The sequence below is a fragment of the Staurois parvus genome, unplaced genomic scaffold (genome assembly GCF_062004578.1).
Source record: "Staurois parvus isolate SC_StPar_1 unplaced genomic scaffold, SC_StPar_1.0 ptg000530l, whole genome shotgun sequence".
NCBI classification, from domain to species: Eukaryota; Metazoa; Chordata; class Amphibia; order Anura; family Ranidae; genus Staurois; species Staurois parvus.
The window spans coordinates 9054789-9076861 of NW_028318326.1; the positions used below are offsets into that span (position 1 = coordinate 9054789).

The following is a 22073-nucleotide window of genomic DNA, read 5'->3' on the forward strand; positions in this document are numbered from 1 at the left end:
GGAGAAAGAAGAGAAAGAAAAAGGAGAAAGAAGAAGAAGAGAAAGAAGAGAAGAGAAAGAAGGAGAAAAAAAAGAAGCATTCCAGTCCGCTATTATATTTGACATTAAAAAGTATTGCGGTTGCAACAACGTATCTATTTGTATCCGAAAAAACCCATCTGTATCCGAAATGGATACAAATAGATACAATGTTGCAACCGCAATACTTTTTAATGTCAAATATAATAGCGGGGCTCTCTGCACTGACAGAAGTAATTAAATGCCGGCCGTAGACCGGAAGAAAATCGGCTGATTTTTTCTACTGTTGGTGGGAACGTCGGCCTATTGAACGACCGATTTTTAGTTTTTTTGTTAAAAAAACAGCCAGTTTTTTCCAAGTCTATGGCCTGCATTAATGTCTGGTACACACTGTTTGTTTTTTTCGTTCAACCCAGTGAGATGAACGGAAAAAAATAAATGAAGAGCTTGGGAGGAGGGGGGTTGGAGCTTACTGTACTAAATATCCAATGTTAGTACAGCAATCTCCCCACTGAGCCATTGTGTTCTGATAGGGGGACTGCGTGTACGGGGCTTAAGACAGCTAAAAAAACTCAATTTACTGCAAAGCCTGCATAAGGGATCTGTGAACAGCTACAAGAATTCTCCCCCTGGGGGTTGGACATCAGCTATTCTTGATTGGAAATAATACAGTACTGGATTTGTGTTCACAGACACACATATATTACAATTTCCCTAAAATAAAAGAAACAAAAAAAAAAAAAAAAACAAACAACACCTCCCTAATTGGGACCCCCTTTCACTCCCAAGCCCTATAGCAGCAATGTTGGCTGCTATGGCAATTCTTACATCACTGATGTAGTAGGAAAACATATCTACAAATTAGGTTCTATTACCATAAACTTGATATTTTAGTCGTACAATTGATTTAGGAGCATAAAATAATGACTTGCTTGTCTCCATCCAGGTTTTGGGGTATAGGGATGCAAATAACTATTTTCTGTGCTCCATTCACATCTGGGCATTTTGTATCATGGGCAGAATTGCTACAATTCTGCCCACGATCTTAAAACGCTGTGAAAAAAATGACAAATTGCATCCCGGGTGTTCAGGTGCGATTTATTTTCAGTGGCACCTAAAACGTGGCACGATTCTGCTGTCATTGGCACGAGATAAATCATGCTGCAATTGCACAAATCACATCATGCAAACCTTGTTGACTCAAAAGAAGCTCCTGTTCCTTTTTGGGTGACAAGCTTCACATGATGCGGTTTGCCATGATTGCAGCGTGGCAATCGCAGCAGAACCACACCATGTTTTAGGTGCCATTGAGAATGTATGGCACCTGAACACGTATTGGGGGGATTTTTCAGGGGTTTTTTTTCGGATTGCAGGCAGAATCATGGCAATTCTGGCTGTGATAGAAAACGACCAAATACGAACAAAAAGAATACCAGTCTGTTAGAGGTTTGTAAACTTTTCTCCCAAACCTTAAAAATGGTGAGCTTAGCTGCTTTAGATAATAACATGAACAATTTCAGTGCTTTTGATGTGAACTTTGAGGATAAATTGCCCCGCAGCGCCAGCAGCTACAGTGGTCAGTGAGGGCTTTAAAGATCATATATAACTAATCTTCATTTAGCAAACATTTAATACAGGGTGCACTTTTAATATTGGATTCTCAGAGCACTATGGGTTTTCCAAAGAGTAAGCACAGCACAAGGTGCCTAATATAAGTCTCTGAGGTAAGCATACAATGGGAAGTTAGAGGGATGAGTCATTGCTTTTTAGTATATTTTCATGTGTGTGTGTAAATTTCACCTTGAGCTACCTAGCTCTATAATCCACAAGCTTTTAACAGGAGGGATAGTAACAGGAGAAAATGTACTGAGTTTGGAGATAAACACATGCAGCCAAGGCTAGGTATACAAAATGGTAAAAATATGCAAAACCAATGTATTTGCCTTTAACAGCAACAAAATAGAACTGTTTTAATACAACTATTTATTTCTAGCATATTGACCAACAACAACAAAAAAATTATCAAAATATGATAAAAAGTATAGATTTTATCAGAGATAAGAATTCCTATCAGCCAACAAACAGGTTTACATTTATAATTGCTGTATCCATCACCCCTATTTCTTCAACCTCTGGTCTATTTAAAAGGAGAAGTAGGACTAAGGCTCTTTTGGGCCCTACTTCTCCTATGAATCACAGGAGTGCATTTCGTTCTGCACCTCTGTGACCAGTTTTTATCTGACAGCCGGCTGGCGTCATAGAGCTGGTCCAGGTTCTAGAGAGATTCTTTAATGTCGGGATCCACCCAGACTGGCAACTAGCTCAGGCTTAGCTGAGCTAGCTACTCCCACCCCCTCCACAGCATGGTGCTCCAGTGAGAGTCACCGGCTCTCTGCTCAGTGAAGACCAAGAACAGAGTGATCAGCAGTCTTTGATCATACAGTTCTTTGTCTTAGAAGCGTTGGAGAGCAGTTGCAGCTTGGGACCAATGCTGAGTATAGATTTTTTTTTTTTTTTTGAACATTTCTTTTAGTAGCAACAAAACACAACGGTTTTAACCCTAGAGATTATTTTTAGCATATTGACCAAAAGTAAAATTAGCAACATATGGTAAAAGCAGTATAGATTTAATCACAGATGACAAGAATTCCTATCAGACAATGAACAGGTCTACATTTAATATTGCTGTAGGCATCACTCCTATTTCTTCAACCTCTGGTCTATTTAACGCCATATCAATATTTAAAGGTATTAACAAAAATATTCTTACCTGTAACTATACAGTAATTAGGCGGTTCAAGTACAGCTCCATAAAACTGGATGATGTTTCTGTGACTAAGCATGCTAAGGATTTCTGCCTGCAAAACAAAAATATATAAAAATAGTTACATTTTTCTCCACATGCAAATGTATATTGGTATAATTCTTCCTCTACCCATAACAATAACCCTTAATGTAACCCTAACACTAACCCTCCTTGTAACCTGAATATTTACCCTTATTCTCTTGTTCAAATATTCACCACTCCCAAACTAGGATCCTCTGTGCCAAAGATCAACCTTTCCTGCACTGAAAGATACCACTGTCAATGTCCATGCACCAAAATCTACTGGTTAGGTAAAAAGAATTCCAATTTGTAAAGGGTTTTCAATTTGCAAATTACTCAACCTATGAAAGGCAGTTTGTGCCTCATATAAAGCCAAAAAAGTTTCGCTATGAAACTACAAAACATACAGTCATATCACTGCCCTATTATTTCCCAGGTTGTGCAACTTTCACAAAGACACAAGCAATGACTGAAAAAAATGAAATTATCTAATGGCCAGGTCTATGTTACATGTACATTAGCAACTATGTCCGTGCATTCTCCATATCGCCATGAATCAAACCCCAGGTGTCAGATGCTTCATGCCAGCTTTTAGAAGCACTTCTAAAGTGCAGTGTATCCAAGGTGGCAGTGTTTTTCTGTGACCTCTCTCTTCCCATAGTTTATGTAGTTAGAAAAACCATTTCCTTTGATTGCAATCGTTCAAAACAGCAAAGTTGCTTTTTGTGATTTATGTCAGATCTTTCACTTTGTCTTTGATGTCACTGAAGAGGAGAAATGAGAGCTGCCAAGGCTCGGTTCATAAAACTACTTCAACATTTGTTGTCAGGATTGCACTTATGTTCTTCAAAGCTAGATATTGTCTCCTTTTATTGGGATTATTTTCTTTTTACTGCAGGTGGAGCTTGCTGAAGAGGATGGTTGATAATTATTTTACTTAGTAGAACAGTACAAAGGTACAAAACAGTCGTGGAGCTTTAAAGGGGTCTCATGAAATCATGTTTGAAATATTGGTCTAAAGTTTCCATTGTGTGCAAATTATCTAAAACTTAACATAGATATCCATCAACCCTTCACTTCGTAGTCAACAAGCTGTGTCCCTCAATGAACTCAGAGGAAAGAGTTTTATGGAGAGTACAAACATTTTACGTTCTTTATCGTTCATTGGGGGACACAGATCCATAGACCATTAGACCAGTGGGATGTGAGCAAGCATTGTCCAATTAAGGGGTGGACAAAATACACCAAAGAACCGGAAAAAAAAAAGAGCTAAGTGACAGACATCTGTCCTTCTGTTTCCAATGTATTTTATTAAGTTTTCATTAAGAAGAAACAATAAACAAGGTGCAAAAGTTGAACGGACTGTCCACTGGTCACAATTTGCAGAAACAGTCTGCGACAAAAAAATATACATGAGTAATAATAACCCCTGAAATTTATTTAGGGAACTAATGTTGGGAACTAGCAGGACCGGAGAGTCCACCATCGCCATGGTTGGGCTATCCAATTCCCATTAGGACTTCCTGAAATGATCTGTATAAAATTCAAAACCTTGTAGATTGTGAAAACTCTAAAGCTATACAGGGAACAAAGAGAAAGAAAGAAGAAAGGAAGAACAGTAGGGGTAAGCACCCTCGCCAAACATGGTAGAGATGTTTCAAGGTCAGCCTGTAGCGCCCATCAAGTACTGGATCCAAGGATCCCATGTTTTTTCAAACAATGCCATCTTATTTAAGAGTGATGAAAGATGTTCATTGATCATGATCTAAGACATCTTACCCTTTAACAACTCAAACTGAACAGTGGGGAATTTCCAAGATCTGGCTATAGTGATTATCACACCTTTAAAAAAAAATGTTATCAATCTTCTTGTGGATTTTGGGGTCCCCTCCACTGGAAAATGAAGTAATGCCTGTTGCGGAGATCTAATAAGGCTGAAACGAGTGATAGCGCAAGTAAGATTATACGCGCAAATCCAAAATGTTTCAACTTTTGTACAGGTCCACCATATGTGAAAAGCTGAACCCTCCTGATCATAACCTCTGAAAGAGCAGGGTGATGCTCCTGGGACCCCCTCCTCATCCTTCTGGCAGTTGTGTGTTAGGACACCAGATGGAGCTGTCCCACCTCCTGCAGATGGCACTATAACCCCCGGTTTAATAATCTAGGGGCCACCAGATGTGTACCTCAGTGAACGATAGAGAAAAACCTGTTATAAAATACAGATCCTATCAAAGACATTACAAGCATAGAGTATACCTGTACTATGCATGTTTAGGTGACTCTTCCCCAGGTTTTCTAGTTCTAATCTAAAACTCACAGCCAAACTGGTTTCCTATTGCATACAAGTTTTTAGAGGGCAGTAGAGTGTAGGGGGAATGATGACAATTGTTCAGTTTTCTCTGTAGAGCTAAACAAGTAAAACATATGGGAAAAAATGCAAACATTAGGGTGCTATGTAAAGGGTACGCAAGTCTGCATGAAACAGAAGTGCAGGTCCCCAGGTCATAATGTGTGTGTGTGTGTGTATATATATATATATATATATATATATATATATATACACACACATACATATATATATATACATACACACACACACGTTATATATATATTATATATACACACACACACACACATACATATACACACACACACACACAGTCTGGCACCTCCAGCACTGAATTCTACTATTGGCTTGTTGGTGGTGGGACATCTATTGCTGCTTGGGGGTGGAGTCCACTGATGTACTGATGTGGGTGGGGGAGTATATTGTAACCAGCTGCTGGGGGGGTCTTCTGCTTTGGAGGTCTATTGTTGCTAGCTGGCTGTATTCAGAACCCCCCTTACCAATTTTAAATTTTGTTAAAAACTGATACTACAGTTGTTTAAATTCATTTTTCTCTCATTAATCTACACTCAGTACCCCATAATGACAAAGTTAAAACATAATTTTAGAAACGTCTGCAAATGTAGGAGAGAGGAAAAACTGAAATATCACATTGGCATGAGTATTCAGACTCTTTGCAACAACACTTGAAATTTGGTGCCTCCCATATCTCTTGATCGAAGCCGAGATGTTTCCACACCTTGATTGGAGTCTACTTGTGGAAAATTAAATTGATTGGACATGATTTGGAAAGACACACACCTCTCTTTAAAAGGTTGCACAGCTGACAATGCATACTATATCAAAGCAAAAGCCATGATGGTAAAGGAACTGTCCGCAGAGCTCAGAGACAGGATTATTGCAAGGCACAAATCTAAAGAAGGCTACAAAAAAACAATTCCGCTGCACTGAAGGTTCAGAAGAGCACAGTAGCCTCTGTAATTCTCAAATGGAAAAGATTTGGCACAACCGACCAGCAAAACTAAACAATCTGGGGAGAAGGGCCTTAGTAAGAGAGGTGACCAAGAACTCAATGGTCACTCTGACTGAGCTCCAGAGATGTTGTGTGGAGATGGGAAAGTTCCAGAAGGACAACCATCACTGCAGCCCTCCACCAATGTGGGTTTTATGGCAGAAAGGCTAGACGGAAGCCTCTACTCAGTGCAAAACACAAGAAAACTGTCTTGGAGCACCTGAAGGACCCTCAGACTGTGAATAACAATATTCTCTGGTCCGATGAAACCAAAATTGAACTGCTTGGCCTCAGTTCTAAACATTATGTCTGGAAGAAACCAGGCACTGGTAATCACCTGTCCAATACCATCCAAACAGTGAAGCATGGTGGTGGCAGCATCATACTGCGGGGTGTTTTTCTGCAGTAGGGAGAGGGAGTGGTCAAGGTTAAGGGAAAGTTGAATGAAGCAAGGTAAAGAGATATCCTCAATGAAAACCTGTTCTACAGCTCTCATGCTGGGATGAAGGTTCACCTTCCAACATGACAATGATTCTAAGCACACAGCCAATAAAACACAGGAGTGGCTTAGAGACAACTCTGTGATTGTCCTAGAGTGGCCCAGTCAGAGCCCTGACTTGAACCCTATTGAACATCTCTGAAGAGACCTGAAAATAGCTGTCCACAGACAGTCCCCATCTAACCTGACTGAGCTTGAAAGGATTTGCAAAGAAGAATGGCAGAAAATTCCCAAATCCAGGTGTGCAAACATTGTTGCATCATGCCCAAAAAGACTTGGAGGTTGTAATTGCTGCCAAAGATGCTTGAACAAAGTAATCAGTAAAGGGTATAAATACTTAAGTACATGTGATATTTCAGTTTTTCTTAATACATTCATAGACAAATAATGTTTTCACTTAGTCATTATGGGGTACTGAGTTTAGATTAATGAGAAAAAAAATAATAATTTAAACAACTCTAGTATAAGGCTGAAACACAATACTTTATGAATGTACTAATATATATATATATATATACATATATATATATATATATATATATATATATATATACATACACATACACACACATATATATACATACAAACACATATATATACAGTGGGGATCGAAAGTTTGGGCACCCCAGCTAAAAATTTGTATTAATGTGCATAAAGAAGCCAAGGAAAGATGGAAAAATCTCCAAAAGGCATCAAATTACAGATTAGACATTCTTATAATATGTCAACAAAAGTTAGAGTTTATTTCCATCATTTACACTCAAAATAACAGAAAACAAAAAAATGGCGTCTGCAAATGTTTGGGCACCCTGCAGAATTTATAGCATGCAGTGCCCCCTTTGCAAAGCTGAGACCTGCCAGTGTCATGAATTGTTCTCAATCATCGTCTGGGAAGACTAGGTTATGTCAATCTCAAAGGTTTTAAATGCCCAGACTCATCTGACCTTGCCCCAACAATCAGCACCATGGGTTCTTCTAAGCAGTTGTCTAGAAAACTGAAACTGAAAATAGTTGACGCTCACAAAGCTGGAGAAGGCTATAAGAAGATAGCAAAGCGTTTTCAGATGTCAATATCCTCTGTTCGGAATGTAATTAAGAAATGGCAGTCATCAGGAACAGTGGAAGTTAAAGCAAGATCTGGAAGACCGAGAAAAATATCAGACAGAACAGCTCGCAGGATTGTGAGAAAAACAATTCAAAACCCACGTTTGACTGCACGATCCCTCCAGAAAGATCTGGCAGACACTGGAGTTGTGGTACACTATTCCACTATAAAGAGATACTTGTACAAATATGGTCTTCATGGAAGAGTCATCAGAAGAAAACCTCTTCTACGTCCCCACCACAAAAATCATCGTTTGAACTTTGCAAATGAACATATAAACAAGCCTGATGCATTTTGGAAACAAGTTCTGTGGACCGATGAGGTTAATTTTGAACTTTTTGGCCGGAATGAGCAAAGGTACGTTTGGAGAAGAAGAAGCACAGAATTTAATGAAAAGAACCTCTGTCCAACTGTTAAGCATTGGGTTGGATCAATCATGCTTTGGGGTTGTGTTGCAGCCAGTGGCACAGGGAACATCTCACGAGTAGAAGGAAAAATGGATTCAATAAAATTTCACCAAATTTTGGATGGTAACTTGATGCCATCTGTGAAAAAGCTGAAGTTAAAGAGAGGATGGCTTCTACAAATGGATAATGATCCTAAACACACCTCGAAATCCACGGGGGATTACATCAAGAGGCGTAAACTGAAGGTTTTGCCATGGCCTTCACAATCTCCTGACCTCAACATAATTGAAAATCTATGGATAGACGTTAAAAGAGCAGTGCGTGACAGACAGCCCAGAAATCTCAAAGAACTGAAAGACTTTTGTAAGGAAGAATGGGCAAAGATACCTCAAACAAGAATTGAAAGACTCTTGGCTGGCTACAAAAAGCGTTTACAAGCTGTGATACTTGCCAAAGGGGGCAGTACAAGATATTAACTCTGCAGGGTGCCCAAACTTTTGCAGGCGCCATTTTTTTGTTTTCTGGAATTTTGAAAGTGTAAATGATGGAAATAAAATCTAACTTTTGTTGACATATTATAAGAATGTCTAATCTGTAATTTGATGCCTTTTGGAGATTTTTCCATCTTTCCTTGGCTTCTTTATGCACATTAATACAAATTTTTAGCTGGGGTGCCCAAACTTTCGATCCCCACTGTATATATATATACACACACATACATACACACACACTGTATCTTACAGAAGTGTAAATATTGTATTCTATCTTTTCATGTGACAACACTGAAGAAATGACACTTTGCTACAATGTAAAGTAGTGAGTGTACAGCTTGTATAACAGTGTAAATTTGCTGTCCCCTCAAAATAACTCAGCACACAGCCATTAATGTCTAAACCACTGGCAACAAAAACCAGTACACCCCTAAATACCTCCAAACTTCGTGTGGTCTTCAGATTAGCACCAGTGCTCAAAGCAAGGTTCATAAAGACATGGATGAGCCACTTTGGGGTGGAGGAACTTGACTGGCCTGTACAGAGTCCTGATCTCAACCGAATAGAACACCTCTGGGCTGAATTGGAGCAGAGACTGCAAGCCAGGCCTTCTCATCCGACATCAGTACCTGACCTCACAAATGCGCTTTTGGAAGAATGGTCAAATATTCCCATAGACACACTCCTAAACCTTGTGGACAGCTTTCCCAGAATTGAAGCTGTTATAGCTGTAAAGGGTGGGCCAACTCAATATTGAACTCTACGGACAAAGACTGGGATGCCATTAACCTCCCTAGCGGTCTGATTATGTCAGTATTTCTGTGCTCAAAGCGGTACATTTTTTTGCATGGAAATATGCAATATGCTCACTGAAATCTGTCTGAACAAGAGTCTAGTAAACATCCCAGGTATGTTAAAATTTGAAACACGAAATCACAAATTATAATTTAATAAATTAATCATAAAAATAATAATAATAAATTTAATAATATAATCAAACCAAAAACACTGAAATTTTAAATATATCACTGAGCTAAGTCGCAAAATCGTTTTCAGTGTCTGATGATGAATTTCCCCACGAATCATTATCACACAATTCTGCAAGTGGTTCTAATTTACTATCGCTGTTCTCTAGCTGGTCTAAAACCGCTTTTGACCTAAAAGGGAAGCTTTTTGGACACCATGGACTTTTCTTAGTTTCCAGGCAGAAAGAACAGTAAAAATGCAGGCAGGGCACAGGACAAAGCACTCGGGACAAAATATATGTGAAATGGTTTGATACAGTCATGTTTTACTATGAGATTTTAGAGTATTGCGTTTTTAAATTTCCCACCAGTTCCGTCCCCCGTACGTCCCAGGGAACGGAACCCGGAAGGCAGATGCCGGCATCGGCCGGAGGACATTGCCGGGGATGCTGCAGGGGGAACATCATGGGAGCCCAGGACAAGGTAAGTGCAGAAGGGATCCTGGAGCAAAGCTGCAGGGTATTCCTAAATGTAGCTCGGAGTTATCGCTTGTGGAGCTGAAACTTTACCCCGAGCTACACTCGGGAATACCTCCAGGGAGGTTAAAGAGCATGTGCGTGTAAAGGCAGGTCAACCAATACTTTTGGCAATATAGTGTGTATGTATATGCACACATTATTAGAGTGGTGTTTGTGGTGAGTTTGGATGGCACAATATCTCTGAAACTCAATACTGTCCCTCTTATAGATCTCAGAATCACCGGCGTTACATGGAAGCTTCCCACTGTCAGAATTCTGCATCTCACCTCTTCATTCTAACAGTGCATTCTGAAGACTTGAATTAATAAAAGGAAGTTGTTTACCAACACCTTATGGTAGTAGCACTTGCATGGGTATGTTGGTTTATACATACTGTTGTCAAGACAGATTTACTGAAATAGCAGTAGTGACCAGGCATTTTTTACAAGCATAAATCACATTTGCTGGCAGCCATCATACTGATGTACTAAATTTGGAACACAGACATTGGGTTTCCACATATTCGAAATTCAGGAAGGATTTGCCAAAACTTACTGCAGTGTATTTGGGTCTGAGACACTGACATAGTGTCCCTTGGAATATCATTCCCCACAGATCTTAACTTTCAAATGGCATTAACTTCAAACACACTGCCATCAGAGACTGTAAAATAATCTTTTGTTTTTAAAGAGAAAGACAGGAGCTTGTGGACAAAATCCTATAAATGATGGTGAAAATAGATATCCTGAACCAATGACTATTTTAGAAGATCTGTAAACTTTGACTTACAAAAAAATGGTGACTTTAGGTCATCATATAAATGGTGGTTACAGGTATAATTCAACTAACCTTTTTTTATTTCATAAATAATACAGGAAAAAAAAAAGAAAGTTGATCTTTTGTCAAACGCTACATAATGTTCCATGTTTTTCCCTTGCTTCCTAACAGGTTATGATTCTTTTTTTACTCTTCTTCTAATTGTGCTACCAACCTCTTTAAAGAGACGCTGTCACCAGACCTGGTTCATATTACAGTGTCTCACAGAAGTGAGTACACCCCTCACATTTTTGTAAATATTTTATTATATCTTTTCATGTGACACTGAAGAAATTACACTTTGCTACAATGTAAAGTAGTGAGTGTACAGCTTGTATAACAGTGTAAATTTGCTGTCCCCTCAAAATAACTCAACACACAGCCATTAATGTCTAAACGTCTGGCAACAAAAGTGAGTACACCCCTAAATGAAAATGTCCAAATTGGGCCCAATTAGCCATTTTCCCTCCCCAGTGTTCTTGATCTACTTTTGTAGCTCAAATTGGGCAGATTTGCATGTTTTTGGAGTGTTATTATTCTCATAGAAAAGAATAGAGACATGCGATTGGCATGTTTTTGCGTGCTTTTGTGTGTTTTTGGCGATTTTCTTCAAATAAAAATAATCTTAAAAAAATACTAATATATGAATAAATAAATGTAAAATAAATACACATAAATAAAAAATCATAATAAATAACCCCTAACCTTTAAAAAAAATGAAATTATTAACACAGGGACAAAAAAAATAAATTATTATTATTATTAATATTAATAATAATAAAAATGATATAACTTTTTAGGTTTTAGGGGGTTAAGGTTATGGGTTATTAATTTAATATTACAAGTATTTATTTAAGATTATTTTTATTTGTGCATTTATTTTACATTTTTTTTATTATTATTATTATTATTATAGTTATCATCTTTATTATCACCCTAACAAAAAAAACAAAAAAATAATGAATTACTAATAATAAAACAGTAAATTAATAATACAAATGAATAAAGGAAAGCTGATAGAAAAGCTGAAGCAGAGAAACATAACAACAAATGATGCAAGAGATGATATTTTTCTCTATTGGCTAATAAAAAACCCCGCCAAAGCTCAAAAACGGCTAACAAATAGCAATAAAATATGAGCAAAAAGACCACTATAAAATGCTACGCTCAGATGTAAATGGAGCTTAAGGGTCTGGGATTCCATGGGATCTGAACTTATTTAAAGGGTTCCTCTGGCATAAAAAGGTTGGGAAAGCCTGCTTTATAGACTACTCCAGAGACCCTATGGGCCTCTGAGAGTAAGATCTTGACTGTTGTATCCTGACTAACTTTTGAGATCCAGTGCTCCTCCAACACATTCCTATTATTTAGCTACTATGTAGGGAAATGGATTCACTATGGAGTTTTATCAGTTACCTCCATCACTGACGTCCCAGAGAAATATAAGCAGTAGTTTATAATCTATCAAATGCTTCCATGCAACAATAAAATATCATGATCGGGTGGACCAAGCTTTTGAAGAAGCCAATTTTAAAATGCTCAATGATATAGAATAGGGGTCTCCAACCTGTACTTCAGACTTTAGGGGGGCAGACTGTGGCCAATGGAAGTAAAATGAGTAAACTCATTTTACTGACAGTTAACTCCCGCTGCCCACTAAGCCCGAGACCCCACATCAGTGGGGTCTCGGGCTTAGTGGGCAGCGGGACTTAACTGTCAGTAAAATGAGTAAACATGCCCCATTGTTGGTAACATTGGGAAGATTAGTGCCCCGTTGTCCATATCACTTGGCAGAATAGTGCTCAATTGCTGGTGCAGTGAGACCATATTGCCCAATCGTAAGTGCCAGTGGGAAGAATAATGCCCCATTGCTGGTGTCTATGGGAGGAATAGTGCCCCATCATTAGCATCAGTGGGAGAAATTATGTCCCACCATTGGTATCAACTGGAGGAATGGTGCCTACTCCTTGGTTTCAGTGGGAGGAATAGTGCCCCATCATTGGTATCAGTGGGAGGAATAGTGGCCCATCATTGGTATCAGTGGGAGGAATAGTGGCCCATCATTGGTATCAGTGGGAGGAATAGTGCCCCATAATTGGCATCAGTGGGAGAAATTATGTCCCACCATTGGTATCAACTGGAGGAATGGTGCCTACTCCTTGGTTTCAGTGGGAGGAATAGTGCCCCATCATTGTTATCAGTGGGAGGAATAGTGCCCCATCATTGTTATCAGTGGGAGGAATAGTGGCCCATCATTGGTATCATTGGGAGGAATAGTGGCCCATCATTGGTATCAGTGGGAGGAATAGTAGCCCATCATTGGTATCAGTGGGAGGAATAGTGGCCCATCATTGGTATCAGTGGGAGGAATAGTGGCCCATCATTGGTATCAGTGGGAGGAATAGTGGCCCATCATTGGTATCAGTGGGAGGAATAGTGCCCCATAATTGGTATCAGTGGGAGAAATTATGTCCCACCATTGGTATCAACTGGAGGAATGGTGCCTCCTCTTTGGTTTCAGTGGGAGGAATAGTGTCGAGTCAGTGAGTGAAATTACAGTATGTCCAATCCTTGGTGTCAATGGAAGGAATGGTACCTCATGCTTGATTTCAGTGGGAGAAACCGTGCCCCATCACTGGAGCCAGTGGGAGAAATTATGCCCCATTGTTGCTGTCACTGGGATAAATGGTCTTTTTTTTTCCTAATTATGAACATTCTGTGGGCATGTTAGAACCTCTGTCTGTTTTTTCTTGCAGCATGCATCTTTGTTTGGCATATTTATCTCACTTCATGATCAAGTGACACCTGATATAACCCCTATCAGAGTGAAAAAAAAATGTCTTGGTTCACTTTTTGTGTTACTATCGTGCGTTAAATCAGATAACAAAAGCCGCGGAGTAACAAAACTCTACAAAGAGATTAAATTAGCTTCATATTTCTCAACCTAACAATAGCCATTACTATATTTAAATTGGTGTAAAATGTGCCTTGGATCTGGGCTGGATCTCTTTGGCTTTGTGTCAGCATACTTTTGGCATTCTGAAATACCAAACCCAAAATACGAATTTCTCACACACTGTAACAAAACAAATGGTCCTCAAACATCTCTACAGCAACCACTGAAGCCAAACACATGGAAATGGTAACTAATCTTACAGACAGTTTAAATCCTGCCTGATCATTTGAAACATGTGCGCTTTGGAAACATATACTGTGTCAAACTGAACTTGAAATTATAATTCAGCTGCTGAAAAATACATCAAAAATACTCTGCAAGTATATATTTAAGGTCTGAAAGCAGCACTACTTAGGTGAGATAAATGAAATTCAATATATCTCATAATCATATCAATACTACGGCCACACACAGTAACGTGTCCCTTAGCGGGTGAACAGTTAAAATCAATACAAACCATAAAATACGTTTCAAGCAAAAACGTATTTTTCGTCTCATCTATAGGCCAATATTTTAACCTGGAAGCACAAAATCAATTCTGTTGGAGTCCATAAGTAAAGTTGTCACTTATGGGCTCCCTCTTCTTCAATGCATAAACAGTTCACATTTAGTTTCCTCTATGTATAACCGATTCCCAGCGGGTAAATACCTGCAGCCCTGCTCCTAAGATCTGTTCAGTGTCGCACAGTCTTTTGTTCAAAACAGTCCTGACTGGGCCTTGTGCCAGCCATGCACACACACTGCACTTCCAGTTCTTTCATAAGGATGGATAATTGCACTATGAAAAGTATAGAGCAATCTATAGGGGGATAACTGCACTATGAAAAGTATAGAGCAATCTATAGGGGGATAACTGCACTATGAAAAGTATAGAGCAATATATAGGGGGATAACTGCACTATGAAAAGTATAGAGCAATCTATTGGGGGATAACTGCACTATGAAAAGTATAGAGCAATCTATTGGGGGATAACTGCACTATGAAAAGTATAGAGCAATCTATAGGGGGATAACTGCACTATGAAAAGTATAGAGCAATATATAGGGGGATAACTGCACTATGAAAAGTATAGAGCAATCTATTGGGGGATAACTGCACTATGAAAAGTATAGAGCAATCTATAGGGGGATAACTGCACTATGAAAAGTATAGAGCAATCTATAGGGGGATAACTGCACTATGAAAAGTACAGAGCAATCTATTGGGGGATAACTGCACTATGAAAAGTATAGAGCAATCTATTGGGGGATAACTGCACTATGAAAAGTATAGAGCAATCTATAGGGGGATAACTGCACTATGAAAAGTATAGAGCAATCTATAGGGGGACCTCTGCACTATGAAAAGTATAGAGCAATCTATAGGGGGATAACTGCACTATGAAAAGTATAGAGCAATCTATAGGGGGATAAATGCACTATGAAAAGTACAGAGCAATCTATTGGGGGATAACTGCACTATGAAAAGTATAAAGCAATCTATAGGAATGATGGGGACTGTGATGTACAGTACAGGGCCTGGCATAGACTGTTTTAAATAAAACACTGAGCACTACTGGGCAGATCTGTTTTAACAAAAACACTGTGGACCACCGAGCAAGATCTCTGGAGTGGGGCTAAAGGTATTTACCGATTGAGAATCCATAACAGAGGTAGTCCATAAAGAACATCAAAAGTAATATATTCCTTTAAACATTAAAAGGACCAAGCTTGCATTGTCTTCATTCCAATACATTTAGAGATTAATTGCACAGCATCCTGTATCAGCTGCCAACCTGAATCACGCACTAGCTTATTATATAGCTTGCATACTATCGTCATAAAAATTTCCCCATCGGAATTATAGTTCCTTCAAACTTCTGCTGCAGCTGTACAGCCAAGTGATGGTGTCACAACCCCCTGATGGGCTCCTCCTAATGCAGAACAATTAACTGGGGATTCACGTGCCAGAGAGAAAAATCTTCATTTTGTCTGTTTGATGGTCAGTCAGGACACTAATTATACTGGTGAAAATCTCAACAATACATAATTATCTTACCCATGTTGGCCTCTCTGTATTATTATATTTTGACTAGAGAATACAAAAAACAGTTTCACATTCCAGTAGAAAACGGGCGTGAGTCAATCCTTACACATTGTGAAATCTCTTGTATGTACCCATTTGCAAGTGTGAAGGTGGCATGTAGAAAACAAAAATCACTTTCAAGTGCAAGAACTTTAGCATATTAACTAGGTAGGAGAGTATTTGGAGTGGGGGGTAAAGGCAGTAGGATTGGGAAGGGTCCTGAGAGGTAATGGGAGGAGCTGGGTGATGGGGCAGGGGGGTTGAGGTGAAAAAAATGGCTAACTAACATCCTCTCTCTCCTTCAACACCAGACCTCTGCACAGCATTTCACTTTTTAATGGTTCTATCAATCGTTATCGATAACTTGTTATTAATTTAAAGCTACTCATCGGGCTGTGGCATTATATTGCCTACACATACCTTTAGGAGACCCCTCGAGTGTCCCAGGTGCCACGAATCCCAGGCTGCTGTAACTTTCCAATTTCAAGACTGTCAGTGCTGAGAACTTCTTCACCTTCCCCTATCCTCTGATGGACAGGGTTACCGGCCAAGAGGAACATGCTTGAGGGCATACCCAGCACATAACTCGCCCATCGAGGGTCTAAACTGGCATGTTACGGAGGTTCTGAGTTCAGGGCACCTGAATAACTGTAGGGGTCTACCTGCATTGTGCTTGCACAGCCTGTTCACTCTTTTCATGGTACTGCTACGTTTACTTTAAGGCTCCAGGTTTCTTGAACTGTCTGCGGAGGACAGAACAGTAAATGTTAGCTGGAAAGGTCTAGCGACATTTTGGAACAGAGACAACATGTAATATCAAGCTGCACTCTCCAACAGTGAAGTAATGGTCTCTTCACATTCCCGTCTTTAAGAAGCTGAAACTTGCTCTTAAGGGCTAGTAATGCTATTTTTACCCCCAGCAAAACCAGTTATCCATTTCAGTTTTACTTGTTTTCTTCTGTAATTCATGCTGTTCTGCGAGTGCCTGCTCAGGTGACCCTTCCTGTAACCTTACAGCAAGAACACTTCTAAAAATGCTTTCTGAGACACAAGTCATACAACCATGAAAGCACCCTGCATCTCATGTCAAAGACCAAAAAAGTATTTTTCCTCCCTTGTATCCAAATTTACAAAACAAAAAGTGATGTCAATATCAAGAGGATCTGACAACTACACACAGGTATATTATACATACAGTGCTGTGTTTTTTGTTTTTTTTTTCTTTTGCATATTTGTCACACCTAAATGATTCAGACCATCAAACAAATGTTATTTTACACAAAGATACCCCAAGTAAATACAAAATGCAGTTTTTAATGATGATTTCATTCATTAAGGGAAAAAAGCTGTTCAAACCTGCCTGGCCCTATATGAAAGTAATTCCTCCCCCCTTGCTAAATCATACATGAACTGTGATTAACCACATTTTTTTTAAAAATGGATTTAAATAACTTGCCGCACCCAGGCGTGATTACTGCCAGAAGAAATCACTTCTACAGAAACTATCTGACAAAGTGAAGCTAAAAGATCTCAAAGATCAACACGCCATATGAGAAACAAAGTCATTTACATGTATCAGTCTGGAAAAGGTTACAAAGCCATTTCAATGGCTTTGGGACTCCAGTGAGAGCCATTATCCACAAATGGAGAAAACCTAGAACAGTGGTGAACCTTCCCAGAAGTGGCCGGCCTACCAAAACTATTCCAACAGCACGACGACAACTCATCTAGGAGGTCATAAAAGGACCCAGAACAACATCTAAAGCAGTGCTTGCCTCAGTTAAGGTCAGTGTTCATGATTCAACAATAAGAAAGAGACTGGGTAAAAAAGGCATCCATGGGAGTGTTTCAAGGCAAAAACCACTGCTGACCAAAAAGTACACAGGCTCGGCTCAGATTTGCCAAAACACATCTTGATTATCCATAAGACTTTTGGGCAAATATTCTGTGGACTTATGAGAGAAAAGTTGAACTTTCTGGAAGGTTACATCTGGCATAAAACTAACTCACTCAATTTCATAAAAAAGATCATACCAACACTGAAACAGACTTAAATCCGACTGAGATGCTGTAGAATGAGCTTAAACATGCCGATCATGCTTGAAAACCCCCCAACGCGGCTGAATTAAAACAATTCTGCAAATGAGAGTGGGACAAAATTCCTCAACAGCAATATGGAAGACTCATTTACAGTTATAGCAAACACTTGATGGTGGTACAACCAATATTAGGTTTAGGGGGTAATTACTTTTTCACATAAGGCCAGGCAGGTTTAAACAGATTTTTTCCCTTAATAAATAAAATCATTTAAAAACTGCATTTTCTATTTACTCAGGTTATTTTTGTGTAATATTAAAATTTGTTTGATGATCTGAATCATTTAAATTTTATAAATATGAAAAAAAAGGAGAGCAAGTACTTTTTCACAGCACTGTGCATATATATTTATATATATATATATATATATATATATATATATATCCGTGTTTCCCCGAAAATAAGACACTGTCTTATATTTTTTTGGCTCAAATAAAAACACACTAGGTGTTATTTTCGGGGTAGGTCTTATTTTTTAAATGTACAGGTAAGGACAGGGGGTACAGAGGTGAACTGCAGGCAGTTGTGGATGAAAGTTACTATAGAGAGGGCTGGCTGATGACAGTTGTGAGCTGCAGTCAGGTGTTGCAGACATGAATTGACAGGCGAGTTTCAGACAGGGTGCAGAGATGAGCCACAGACAGGGTGCAGGAGTGAGTTGCAGACAGGGGATGCAGAAGTGAGCTGTGGCTAGGGGGTGCAGAGCTGAGCTAAGCTGTGGCTGGGGGGTGCATAGCTGGGTTGCAACTCTGCAACTCAGCTGACCTCTGCACCCCCCAGCCGCAGCTCACCTATGCACCCTGTCTGCAACTTGTCACGATCGCGGCGTCAGACCCCAGACCTTCTCACCAAACTCGTGACCGAAGGACTGGCCGATCTAAAACCGCGATGTTACGTGCGTAACAATGCCACACCCAGCTGCACCCTGCACAACCGATCGATGTGCCAGCAGCCTGAATCGATTGTTACTGGGTCAGGGTAATTACGCAATTAACCCCTTCACACTGCCACCACCTCCTTTTTGATCAGAGAAAGAGGAAACTTGCAATATCCCTATAACACTGTAATAATTGAAATAATCGTCCGCATAACCCGGTCGTTGACACAGGCCGGTTATACAGAGAGTTAAACCAACAATAGCGTCTCTTTAAAGGCAGGGATTCGTAAATTGCAATTAGGAGCTATAGAAACAGTTCAACACTTTCAGAAGAAAGATTTATTACTAAAAGGGTCAAAAAGGGGCAATAAAAATATTTACAGAGAAGATGTAACTAAGATATATATATATATATATATATATATATATATATATATATATATATATATATATACATACATAGAAAACAGCACAGCAAAGCGATAACAGGGAGAAGTTAAAGGGTTAAGTTACTTGCCAATAAACCTTGGATGGAAGCAGATCCCGTTTCAGAGCGAAAGGCACAGGTCTCCCCAGGTGGCATATTGATGTTAAGAATGGGAGATGTCTTTTTCTTAAACTTCTCTTAGGCTTGACAGCCTGCTTTAATGTTTCCCAGCAGGGGGTGGTTCTGAAGTAAGAGACCAATCCCCTGTTTAGGGAGGGATCGTCAGGCGGAACCCTAAACTGGAACCAACATCTTTCATAATTCATATTCTGGTCTATAACTTTCCATCTGCACAAGCGACAGTCCTCCCGCGGGTATATTATTATGCAGACAAGTCTGAGGATTATTTAGATATGAATTATGAAATTATATATTGCACGGTTCACGAGTTCTATGTTTCGGCTCCCCTGATGGTCCGAGATAAGCGAGTGACCCGTCAAACTGTTCGCCTGCTCATTGGCCATCTGACGAGGTGTCCGGTTTTTATGCAAGTCTCTCATATTCCAAGATATGAGACATAGGGGAGAAATTGATTTGAGAAGTGTTCATCTAATTCTGTCACCTACGCTGAGCTAGGTTTATTAGCTCAGAGTCCCTTCAACTCCTGGGAAGGCTCTTTATCTTGTTACGAGGTGTGAAATTACACAGGTACTTTGGCCAGTGAGACTCCAGCTCTCTTGGGAAAACTGGTCCTATCTCTTCCTAGGGGAGAAAGGATACAGCTTTCACAGACAGCTCAGCACCAGCTAGAAATGCCTTGCCCTGCCAGTAACCCATAAACAGTACACATACACACACTGGCCAGATGTCTCCTCTCAGTGAGAGGGAGGGATGGAAAGATGAGGGGAGAAAATGGAGATGCCTAACAAAATGGTTGAACCGCGTCCATCTCTGAGGCGCACGTTTGTGACACAACTCCCCTGTCAATTTACCTCTGCAACACCTGACTGTAGCTCACCTTTGCACATCATCCCCCCCCCCTCCACTGCCCTCATATGGTTAGCTACCTTTGCAAAACACAACTGTCAGTAGCCGGCCCCTCTCTATAGTAACTCCCGTTTCGGGTCCTATCTTCCCACACAGTGCACCAAGTGCACTTACCCACCACTCTGCCTCTTCCCCACTGGCCGACGATCACCCTTGGGGCATTGGCTTCCATGTATTAGGCTGCAGGATGAGATGCCCCGCCCCTAAACGCGCTGCGCCCGCAGATATCGGTTCCTTCCCTGTCCCACAGTGAGTACAGAGGTAGGGGTGTTCTGTGGGAGCGGATGGTGCTGTCACTTACAAGAGGGATTGTCACTTGCAAACACAAAAGGCGCGCTTCTGTGTTTATAGGAGACAGTAGATATTGGTGTACACAGGGCCAGTGCCAGAGGTGGTGGAATAGGTTCCGGCATGCTGCGGAAGAAAAAAAAATCCTGATCACAACTAGGTTTTATTTTCAGGGTAGGTCTTATACTTCAGCAATTCCCAAAAATAGTACTAGGTCTTATTTTCGGGGAAACAGGGTAATAACAATAATAATAATCTTCATTCGCCAACATTTCTGCACTGATGGTGAAGTGAAGCAGGCTGTTCTAGGATGGTTAAGGTGTACGGATAAATATTTCTATGCTGAAGTTTTCTAGGCATTTGTTAAATGCTGGGATAAGTGTATAAATGTAGCAGGGGAGTATATTGACAAATAAATGCAGTTTATTAGTATATTTATCCTTGAAATTTGTTCTTTTATTACATAAACTCAAAAGTCCCGGTTTACCTTGAACGATATTCTCACACACACACAATATTTCCAAAAGTATTGGAACACCCTTCCAAAACATTGGATTAAGGTGTTCCAATCACCTCCATGGCCTCAGGTGTATAAAATCAAGCACCTAGGCATGCAGACTGCTTCTGCAAACATTGGTGAAAGAATGGGTCGCTCTCAGGAGCTCAGTGAATTCAAGCGTGGTACCGTGATAGGTTGCAATAAGTCCATCCATGGAATTTCCTTGCTACTAAATATTCCACGCTCAACTGTTAGTGGTATTATAACAAAGTGGAAGCAACTGGAAAGAACAGCAACTCAGCCATGAAGTGGTAGGCCACGTAAAATGACAGGGCAGGGTCAGTGCATTCTGAACCACACAGTGTGCAAAACCTGCCAACTGTCTGCAAAGTCAATAGCTAAAGACCTCCAGACTTCGTGTGGCCTTCAGATTAGCACAACAGTGTAGAGAGCTTCATGGAATGGGTTTCCATGGTCGAGCAGCTGCATACAAGCCTTACATCACCAAGTGCAATGCAAAGCATCAGATGCAGTGGTGTAAAGCACGCCGCCTGGACATGTCTAGGTTTGGTGGTTGCCAGGAGAATGGTACCTGCCATTTTGGTACTTGCCACTTGCCTGACTGCATTGTGCCAAGTTTAAAGTTGGGTGGAGAGGGGTTATGGTGTGAGGTTGTTTTTCAGAGGGTTGGGCTTGGCCCCTTAGTTCCAGTGAAGGGAGCTCTTAAGGCGTCAGCATACCAAGACATTTTGGACAATTTTATACTCCCAACTTTGTGGGAACAGTTTTGGGAAGGCCCCTTCCTGTTC

At 40.0% G+C, this 22073-nt stretch overlaps 1 protein-coding gene across 4 annotated transcripts in view; it reads right to left on the bottom strand.

Annotated features, from left to right (window-relative positions):
* The window catches only part of MAP3K20 (mitogen-activated protein kinase kinase kinase 20), a 243589-nt gene that overhangs the window by 138666 nt on the left and 82850 nt on the right, over positions 1-22073 (bottom strand). For all 4 annotated transcript variants that reach the window (XM_089690496.1, XM_089690494.1, XM_089690497.1 and 1 more), the window contains exon 3: positions 2789-2876. In XM_089690496.1, the coding sequence (XP_089546622.1) occupies positions 2789-2876 (88 nt within the window). The remainder of the gene's footprint in view (positions 1-2788; positions 2877-22073) is intronic.